This window comes from Polistes dominula, unplaced genomic scaffold (assembly GCF_049000335.1).
Source record: "Polistes dominula isolate Pdom_NZ unplaced genomic scaffold, Pdom_raw_medaka contig_19, whole genome shotgun sequence".
Lineage (NCBI taxonomy): Eukaryota > Metazoa > Arthropoda > Insecta > Hymenoptera > Vespidae > Polistes > Polistes dominula.
The window spans coordinates 3,837,069-3,847,859 of NW_028301058.1; the positions used below are offsets into that span (position 1 = coordinate 3,837,069).

The window sequence follows — 10,791 nt, forward strand, 5'->3', positions numbered from 1 at the left end:
ATACCACAGGTAACTACAATTCGTGACGAATAAACTTTTATTCAATGTTACCAATTTGAAAACTATAAATGTATCTGAGAAACTGATTGTTGGTATTAATTTTATTTGATTTGTTTTTTTTTTATATATATACTCAATAATACATTATCAATTAATTCATGCAAAAGAAATTTACTTCTTTCTTTCATTTCAAAATGAAAATATTTTACTTTTTTATTATCCCTTATTCGAAAATAAGTCAGCATTCTTTTTTTCTATTTCATCTACAATTTCAAAAATTTTCTGTTTATCGAAATTCGAACATTCTTCGTAAGCATTATTTATTTTCTCTATAGTAAAGTCGTATTTTTACAATGTTTTGATATTTTAAAAATTAATATTGACTACAGAATATTATACGCTCTATATACAAAATACAAAATTTACTTTAAAATATATTGTTGTTTTACTTTTTAGTTCTTCAAATTACCACTTGTAATTTAAAAAGTAAAGAAAACTATTTAAAAATTTGTTTACTGTAATACATTCTCCGATATTCATAAAATTTTACATACATATTTATAATACAGATTAATCTTTTAATATATTACAAATGTCAGTCTACTTACCATTAATAATTTATACTAGGGACATAACCTATACAAGTTTTTAAACCAGGCACATGGTAGGGAATTCTATTATTCTTGTAGTATATATTTTATCCGTATTTTTTTGCTGAATTGCACGCGTTTCGAATGAAAAGTTATGTACGTATATAACATTATTTTACTATATTTTTCGTAAACTAATTTTCTCTTTGAAAGAATTTTTCTCATTGTATTTTCTCTCTCTCTCTCTCTCTCTCTCTCTCTCTCTCTCTCTCTCTCTTCTCTTTGTCTCTCTTAATTATTTGGTTTTCTTTTTATTCCAATTTTTTTCCAATTTTATCTTTAAACAAAATTTTCAGCATAATGTATGTGTGTATGTGAAAATTACGTATTTCAACACACTTTTCTATACTATGTAATTTTACTATGTGCATATGTCAGTACTTTAAATGTGAATATGAGTTTTGATTTTCATTCAATATTGTAAAATAATATTTCAATAAACTCTCTTACAGTAAGTGCTATGAAAATGATAATATTAATAAAAATTTATTTTACGTTAAATCCATTGTTAATTTATCACGATTATTTGATGTCTTGATATTTCAATAAATGAATTTTAAAATTATGTACACGTAGCATATTACTTAGGTGAAAAGAATTAACTTATCAGTAGGTTTTATTTATGCGTAAGAACTGATTAAAATTCTACTGACGAATGTGTATTTTTGTGATACAAGATTTCCTAGTTTTGTGATCAATGTTGTTTCAAGACTGCTACTAAAATAAAGTAAGTCAAATATCAAATCTCCTTGCTGCTTTAATTTAGAATTTGAATAAATTAGTAAAATATATCTAAAGCTTAAAAAGTATTAATAAATGTATTTTAATATATACTTAATATTATAAGAAAAAACTTCAATTTTATATGATATATGACAATGTAGTTTATAAACTTTTAAGGTTTTTTATTTTAGATAATAATGGGAAGCTTAGAATTAATACAAACATTAAGCGGACATTCTGGAAGAGTTTGGAGCGTTTGTTGGCATCCAAAAGGCATTTATCTTGCATCGTGTGGAGAAGATGCGATCATTAGAATATGGAAAGAAACTAATTCTGAATGGATTGCGACTACGTTATTAACCCAGGGTCATACGAGAACTATCAGAGAAATCGCTTGGTCTCCTTGCGGAAATTACATTGCTTCTGCTAGTTTTGATGCTACTACATCAATATGGGATGGAAGATCCGGAGTATTTGAATGCAATGCGACATTGGAAGGACATGAATATGAAGTTAAGAGTGTAAGTTGGTCTGCTAACGGACAATTACTTGCAACGTGTAGTCGCGACAAGACCGTCTGGATATGGGAAGCAAAAGACAATGAATACGAGTGTGCTTCGATCATTAATGCTCATACTCATGATGTTAAAAAGGTATTTTTTTATAGTTGCTTCAGTATTATCTTTTTTATTTACTTTTATATACTATTAGCGAAGATAAAGAAAACTTTATTTATTTAATATATTCATTTTCATTTAATCATAGATAAGATGGCATCCTAACAAAGACATTCTTGCATCGGCCAGTTATGACAACACAGTTAAAATATATGAAGAATACCTACTCGACAGCGACTGGTCGTGTTCTCATACATTAGCGTCTCATCAATCTACAGTTTGGAGTCTTTCCTTTGATAAAACTGGTGAACGTATAGTTACAGTTAGTGAGGATAAAACTGTTAAAATATGGCAAGAATACAAAGCTGGGAACACAATTGGCATTTCTACCACAAATAATGAACCAGTTTGGAAATGCGTTTGCACTTTGTCAGGATATCATACTAGAGCTATTTATGATGTAGATTGGTGCAAGATAACTGGATTAATTGTAACTGCATGCGGAGATAATATGATCAGAATATTTAAAGAAGACAGTGATTCTTCTATGCACGAACCATCTTTTTCAATGGTTTGTTCAATGAATAATGCACATACACAGGATGTAAATTCTGTTCAGTGGAATCCTACCATTGCTGGTCAACTTGCATCTGCTAGCGATGATGGCTTAGTCAAAATATGGCTTTACAATGAGCAAGATGAATAAATGTATTATTACTACTCTTCCTTTTACGGATTTAAGGGGACCTTCTACTCTGAGCACCTAAAAAAAGGCTATTTTCGCGAATTTTTTCCAAGAAAACTATAAAAGATATCGATATAAAAGTTGTTGGGTTTGTTAAATTGAGTCTTAAACTATATAAATGAATTTTTATTTTTTCATTTTAATTAATTTTTTATTGCAAAAACAGTAGTATAAGAAAACACCTTAAAACTTTAGTGCTTTGGTAGCTCCATCAGAACTTGAGAATGGCTTACCTGAAACATAAAAGTAAAATGGTTTTATATTCTGTATGACTTCAGCTACAAAGTGACAGTTTTATATAAAAATTTTATCAATAAATAAAAAAATGGTGGACAAATTACAAAAAAAACGTAAATTTGACCTTTTTTTTCATTGTTTTTGACTAAAAATAAATAGTAAAAATTAAAATATAAGAAAAAACTCTCCGTCACTTTGTTACAGCTCATGTGTAGAATATGTGGATTAAATTTTATAAGAATCGGTTTACTGGTTCGTGAGATACGATGGAGCTAGTATTTCAAAACATAGTTTCGAGATAAACGCGTTTAAAGTTTTTTTCTACTCAAAATCGTTAAAAATTCTTACCTAAACTTAATCTGCGATGCCTGGACCGTACAATAGACCTTCTTCTTGTTCATATTCTTCAATTTCTTCCAGTCTTGCCTTCTTTCACTTTGATCTGGCATCTTTTGAGCACTCAGAGCTTCGACGGTTCGCAGATTCGATACGTCGGTCGTCGCGTCTTTTAGCAAAGTCGATCGCTCCTGGCCCAATTTTCATGCCCATCGTTTCCTTCATCTTCATCACTGTTCGGAATCTTTCGTTGAAGATACATTCCGAAACTTTGCACGTAATTTCAACAACTTTTTTGTCGTTAAACATGTGTTTAGGTGCCATGTGCCTTAGATTTGAGATACTTTCACCAGTCGATGGAATACTTAGAATGCTTCGGCTTGGCATCAGTCGAAATTTTGTGGTAGTATCCTGCCCAAATCTCGTTACGCATATCCTATGAAGAATTCAAATTTCTTCTGACTGCTAAACCGTAGATCTCCGAGAGTGCTTTCATCAATTTGATTGTAAATTTTTAGTTTTTACTTCAGGAATTTTTTTCACAACAGTCATTTTTCTCTTCACTACTGTTTTTGCTACAGTTCTTATTTTTTTTTGCGGTTCGGCGTTTTTCTTTTAAATTTTCTTCTTTTGTATGAGAGCTTTTCTTGCCTTATTAGCGCGCTTAAAAATATGTTTTGTCACATGCAAAATACACTTCAACTTTTTAACAATGAAATCTTCACCGTATGGATGATAATAAAGCAGTATTTTAAAAGTCTTGGAGTCTCCGTAGCCGATATAAGAACCGTGCGCGCCGAACGCTCAGGAAAGCGGTCCGAGGTAGTTACGTTCAGGCAGCAAAAAAATGTAGTTAGAGACATCGGATCTTTTTGAAATTTTAACACAATATTTCTACATATATATACATTCGAAAAATGTAAAAAAAAAAAAAAATTTTTTTTTAAAATTGCAGAGTAGAAGGTCCCCTTAAGGAATTTTTTCCTATAACATCTGCTCAACACAGCTCAGCACAATTGAACCAAAACGGTCACCTATCAAAGTACTTAACTTTAGTAATTGTATGGGAATTAGTTTTTTCAACGAAGAGAAGCCATTCACAAATATACTTTTATTGTAGTAATCTAAGATTTGTTATGAACTATGTCATTTATATTTGTAAATATAATTGTTTACCATTAATATGTATATTTCTCATATTTTTTTATCCCTATTTTCCAGTGATGTCATTGTATATTTCCATTATTATTTAAATAATATAATATATTATTGACTTGTTTATATTACTAATGTAATATTTACATTGACCAAACAATATACTTTTATTTTAGGTTTGAAAATAGATGTTGCGAAAACTACCAGCATTCGTATCAAATCAGAAGTTTTGTTTTTATACGTTAATCCGACATTACAATAAAACACCTACCATGACTGACCTAAAAGCTGATAAAATTGGCTTGCCATTGAAAGAAATTTTGGATGCGTTAAATAAATTTGCAAATACATCTTTAGCTGAATCCTGGGATAATGTTGGATTACTGATCGAACCTACATATCCAAAGGACGTAAAAAATATTTTGTTAACAAACGACTTAACAGAAAGTGTCTTGAATGAAGCGCTAGACTTGTCAACGGATATGATTATTTCGTATCATCCTCCAATATTTTTACCACTTAAATCTATAACTATGAAAACATGGAAGGTAACAAAAAAATCGTAGTTATTGCTACGATCGATTGATAAGTTAAATGTATTTGATTTTATTTGTTTACATAGGAGCGTATAGTCGCAAAATGTTTAGAAAATAAAATAGCCGTATATTCTCCACATACTGCATTTGATTCAATAAAGGGAGGCGTAAATGATTGGTTGGCTTCAGCTTTCAATAATGGTTAAAAATATAATACTTTTATAATATTTTTATTATGATAATATTAATAATTAATTATAATCCGTAATGTGTGTTTACAGTGATGGATAGTAGTAAACCGATAAAACCAAGTGAGAATATAGAAAATGGTATGGGTCGTCTATGCATTTTTAAAGAGAAAGTACATATAGACGAAGCAGTGCGTCTTGTAAAACAACATACTAAATTGAAATTTGTAAAGCTAGCCCGTACTCCGAAGTCAGGTATAACATTATCTTTACAAAATGTTAATTAAAAATTAAAGATATTACAATTGATTATTTATTTTTTCAGATGGGTTTATAAATTCTGTTGCTGTATGCGCAGGATCAGGATCAAGCATTTTAAAAAATGTACAAGCTGATTTATATCTTACAGGAGAAATGTTACATCATGATGTACTCGATGCAATTCATAATGGAATTTATGTTATTTTAACAAATCATTCTAATTCCGAACGTGGTTTTCTCGAAAGTTTTGCATCAACATTATCAAATGCATTAAATAATTCTGTAAATGTTAATGTATCTACCGTTGATGTTGATCCTTTGGAAATTGTATAATTTAAAATGTGTTCTTTGGTGAAACAATTATTTCATATAATAATTTCATTATTTCATATATAATTATGTATATACTTTTTTTTGGATAACAAATATTATGGTATTATACATTCATATTTTCTTGAAGTATTTATTTCAAAAGAGACAGATAAACATATTGTCAAATATAAAGTAAATGTCGATGTAATTATATATTTCTATGTGTTGTATATATAATAATTTTATGGATTTTTCCTATAAACCAGGGCTTATCAAAGTGTAGGGTCGCAGAAATTTGAACAAAATTAACAAATTCGTGAAAGAGAAGATAGTATAGAGTTTATATCTAGAGTTGCGAAAATTTTTGCTTAAATAAAAATGATTGTCGCCAAGTGGAAAAGTTAGAGAAGCCCTGATATAAACCAATTGCATTAAAATGTACACACAAAACTAGCTTAATAATACAAACATACTAAATGAGATATATATGTTAATACAAAATACACCATAAATTGGTAAATAATGTTTTGGCAAAATGAATAATAGAAATGATTATGAATTTAAAAGTTATAAAAAGAATATATATTTTATTTTCTTTCACGGCATTTATTAGCCTACCTAATATCAAATTTAATGACTACACTATAAAAGTAACGTTGTGTGTGTGTGTGCCCAAATGTAATACATCATTAAGGAATATATAATAAGTGTAATATTGATATGTAATTATAAGTAAAATATAATGATAAATTGGTTACTTGACATCAATTATTTCGTAAATTAACTATAGTTTGCTTAATAAAGCATAGATATGAAATTTCTCACTAAGAAGGATATTGTAAACTACTGATTTAAACTTTGCATCAAATTTGAATATTTTCTTATCGTATATACACTCAAATATAATTTTATAAATAATTTGTTCTTTATCTCGTAGATTCTAATAAATAAAATCTAATTCATCTATTTATTTTTAAATAAAAGTGCACTATATTGAGATATTGCACATTCAGAAAGCTTAATAACAATTTTTACAGCATATTTCGTATAATATGAATCAATAATCACATCATTTGATTTTTATACGATCTAATATATCTATAAGGTATAACGCATCACACTGGATAATAAAATAAAATAATTTTTTATCCAAAATAATAATCCAATAAATTTTCCAATATGAAAGATAAAGATTCTCGTCTATAAAATAAATTATGTTTCGTTAATATTTGTCTTCTTGTCATTTTTACTTTATCTTTTACAAGTTCGAGACATTTTTCTATTAATACCTTCTCAAACTTACTTAATATTACCAAATAAGTCGTTAACTATTTTTTCTCACATTTTACAGAAAAGAAACAAAAAGAAAATAATAAACTATTGCATGTACAATAGATGGTAGATATGTACATTGTCAATGTGTACATATACTTGTTCGAATTAAAAAAAAAATTACTAAATAAATATATTATATGATATGTAAAGTCAAATCAAAATTATACATATGTATGCATATTCCTTAAATTATAAAGCGAATGGAAAAAGTTGTACATACAAAAAAATAAATGAAATTAACCTTTTGCCTTATAGTTTAATTTGCAAGAATCAAAAATAACGATGGGACGAGTAGAGCTACTGTGGTTGTTTATATAAAAGGCAATGATATAATACTGTGCAGCTTTTATGCACTTATTTTTTTTTTAAATGAAACATTAAATATGATTGTTTTAATTACCTTTAAATATTTATTTTTAATGCTTTCTTATACTCGTGTGTGTCGAGATGACTCAATGAATTTGTATAAATTCATAATATTAGTATATATAAATATTAGTAATATTTAAGATTTTATAATCCAAATAAAAAAAATACTAGTAATAAGAAAATACTATAATTTGAAAGTTTTATGGCGCGCTCTGGGAATATGTGGTGGGGTGAATAGAGAGCGCCGTATAGCACATGCTAGCTCATTTCTAATATCCCTACCACAAAGCTTTGCTCATTACTCTTATATTCGTCGTGAAGTCCGTTCCACGGTTCTTTCTTGGTATTCTAAAGACAAGAGGTTGATAATCTATTATCAAGAAAAGATGTAAAGTTTAAACAGTTGTAAATTGTGATCATGTATAAAAGATCTAGTAACGATCTTCGTCTTCTTCGTCCATCACGAAGTCACTACTTATTCCGGAATCTAATACATAAAGGGGACTGAAAAATAAGGTATATATTAATATAAATATAAATATATATATATATTTTTTTTTTTTTTTTATTTTTCTATATATCGTTTATTATGAAAATGATGTAAATTTATTTGTGAAAAAATTATTTTATTTAATTGTAAATAAAACATGAAAATTATATTTTCTCAATTTTTTATAAAAAATGAACTTATGCCAATTTCATTACAAGCAATTCATATATTCAAAATAAATAATTTTTTACTTACTTAATTGCCCTGCACGTGAAAAAGACAATACGTTTCATTTTTTTATTGTAAAAGAAATAATTAAAAGACCACAGGCATCCATCTTCTCCAAATGGATCTGATGCAAAGTCTGGATTATAGCTACAATATTTGTACGTGTTATATTATTTATGTATTTATTTGAAGCAATGCTGCAGTTTACCACTCTCTTTCAGATCTGATGTTTTATTGAATATAGGAAAGCATTTTCATATAATCTCACCTATAAATATCACATTCGCTCAATGATATTTCATCATCAATAGCACCCCAAAGAGCGGAACGTAAAGTACGATAATGATCCCCAGCAGTTGCACTAAGATTACTATCAACTGCATTCATTACCCACTGTAAGCTTGGCTCTTTACTAAATTCATGACTCTTGGCATCAGAAAAATCATAATCAGGATGAAAAGCTGAGTTTAAAGTTGCAATCAGATAGAATAATGTTTTTCTGCTTATTGTATCGCATAAAGGTCCATCTTCGTCACCAGAAACACTATGACTAAATATATAAATATACAAATAATGTTAACTTATGAATCAATCAAGTATAAAAGAATATTAATCCCTTGCACTATAACACAGTATAATACTTGTGACATGTTTTGCAGCCTAAACGTAAAAAACATTAAATATAGCATTGGCTTTGGCACACAGCTCTGTGCGTTAAATCCTAATGCAAGGGATTAATAGTTTAATGTCAACAAGTTATAAACATTCAAGCAAAGACAGAACTTATAATTATGCCATTAATACCTAAAGTATCTTTGAGCGGGTGATGTTCCCAAAGATGTTTGTGGTGGTGATAAAGCTTGAAGGTCGTGCGGTGTGACTCCTTGCTCTGCGTTGAAGCGTTTGTACAGTTGTTTATCATTTCCTGCCATCTTACAAGAATAACTTTCAATCCTATAACAAAAGATATTAATATTTTCTAATGATACATTGAAATGATATTTAGTTTGGCACATACCTTCCAATTATCTTGCTATCTCCGGTCTTAATGAACAAGGCACTGTTTATAGCTTCAAATCGTGTACTCTCTAGCAATTTCATTATGACAGCACTGGTTTTCTTTGTTATGTAAAAACAGTGATTTTGTACTAGAGACTTATTGTGCACCTCTCAACACAGCACGACGTTAGATCATTCGTACTGTATCATCATCTCAACGTGATGAATTTTCTGTTATATCAAACTTGATTTACTTTTCAATAACTCAATCAAGTAATTCAATATAAACGAAATGTCAAAAAACTTATATGATTTCGAAGACTTATTGAGTTTCTGTTCATGTTTCTCAGGTGTATGAAAATTCCTTTCCTTTTTGAATGTACGAAATTAATTGTAGAAGTAATAATTTTTCTTTCGGCACTGAACTTGTACATCACAAATCACTGATAAAAGACCGGACTTAAGTTCCTTTTATAGATTTTAATTAAGGATTGAACTTCTTTTCCAAGAGACCAGTAGATAAAACGTAGTAGAACCTTACTTCTTTTTCCCGTATATGCGTATTGGAAGAATAGGATAAAGACAGTTAGTTGTTTATAGACGCCAATTGATTGTCCCAAAGGGGAAATTATCTTTTGCGTTTTATTTTAATTAATAAAGCGTAGAAACGCGAAGGTAATGAAAAAAAGTGTAAATCGAGGTGGAGTCAAATGGTATTCACCAAATTGCCTTAAAGAAACAGAGATAAAACTTCATACGTCCGTTATTGTTGAAAACAATCCATAATCACGGACATTGTTGTCACTGAGTGGTCAAATAATCACGATCACCGTCAAATATAATCACTGTATATTCTCTACAACAAACAAATTTATTAATATATACTTTATATATATATGTGTCACTTTTTAATAGGAATATTATTGCTTAGAAACGAAATTTAATTTGATATACATAAGTACGCAAGAAAATAAATGTATACGCTACGTGACAGAAATAGCTTATGAAGCGCTGCAGCCTCTTTTCCCCCTTCGTTGTTCTGATTGGCTGATGATTCTTGCTTTTAACCTATGCATACGCACATATATGTCATATATATAGAGTGTGGTGTGCCTACATGTATTCATTTATTTATCAATGTCTCTCTTTCTTTCCTTTTATCCTTTCAACCTTCGTTTTCTTATTCTTCTTATTTTAAACATTCGAGGTTTCCTCTCCTTCTCCTCCTCCTCTTCTTCCTCCTCCAACATTTTACTTCGCGCCAATTTCTCGCCAAACATTATTCTATACAGATATTGACGTAAAGGTGTTTATTTACATACTCGACACACACACACACGCGCGCGCACGATTATAAAATCATTTACTTACATAGAAAACAGATCGAACAGTCTATTATAAATTAGATTATTTTGTTTACTTTATCTATTCTATCCTTAAAAAAAAACATATTTAAATAAAATTTCAATGTATTTGATATTTAATAAAATTGAAGAAATTCATTAGATACTTCAAATTGCATACTCCAAAAGATCTTATTGATTACAAATAATTTATATTTTTTTAATATTTGGAAAAATAGTACATGCATTGAAAACGACATAAATGAA

At 28.8% G+C, this 10,791-nt stretch overlaps 2 protein-coding genes across 11 annotated transcripts; one reads left to right on the forward strand and one right to left on the reverse strand.

Moving 5' to 3' along the window:
- The first annotated feature begins 171 nt into the window (after positions 1 to 171).
- Ciao1 (cytosolic iron-sulfur assembly component 1) lies at positions 172 to 6,522 on the forward strand. Of its 9 annotated transcripts, none has more exons than XM_089175865.1 (5): positions 172 to 309; positions 4,640 to 5,011; positions 5,086 to 5,200; positions 5,281 to 5,442; positions 5,513 to 6,522. In XM_089175865.1, exons 2-5 carry the CDS (start codon positions 4,652 to 4,654, stop codon positions 5,779 to 5,781), a joined length of 906 nt encoding a protein of 301 aa, XP_089031991.1. In that variant the 5' UTR covers positions 172 to 309; positions 4,640 to 4,651; the 3' UTR covers positions 5,782 to 6,522. The 9 variants fall into 9 exon arrangements, with proteins under 9 accessions (XP_089031991.1, XP_089031992.1, XP_089031988.1 ...); XM_089175863.1 differs by lacking the exons at positions 172 to 309; positions 4,640 to 5,011; positions 5,086 to 5,200; positions 5,281 to 5,442; positions 5,513 to 6,522 and adding exons at positions 357 to 746; positions 947 to 1,101; positions 1,328 to 1,377; positions 1,565 to 2,026; positions 2,139 to 4,490; XM_015333478.2 differs by lacking the exon at positions 172 to 309 and adding an exon at positions 384 to 746.
- On the reverse strand, positions 5,898 to 10,456 carry Maf1 (repressor of RNA polymerase III transcription Maf1). 2 transcript variants are annotated; one of them, XM_015333475.2, is made up of 6 exons: positions 10,169 to 10,456; positions 9,201 to 10,037; positions 8,987 to 9,136; positions 8,451 to 8,732; positions 8,210 to 8,329; positions 5,898 to 7,968 (listed from the first exon to the last, which is right to left on the reverse strand). In XM_015333475.2, exons 2-6 carry the CDS (start codon positions 9,281 to 9,283, stop codon positions 7,896 to 7,898), a joined length of 708 nt encoding a protein of 235 aa, XP_015188961.1. In that variant the 5' UTR covers positions 9,284 to 10,037; positions 10,169 to 10,456; the 3' UTR covers positions 5,898 to 7,895. The 2 variants fall into 2 exon arrangements, with proteins under 2 accessions (XP_015188961.1, XP_089031994.1); XM_089175868.1 differs by lacking the exon at positions 10,169 to 10,456 and having other exon boundaries at positions 9,201 to 10,162.
- Between the last annotated feature and the right edge of the window lie 335 nt (positions 10,457 to 10,791).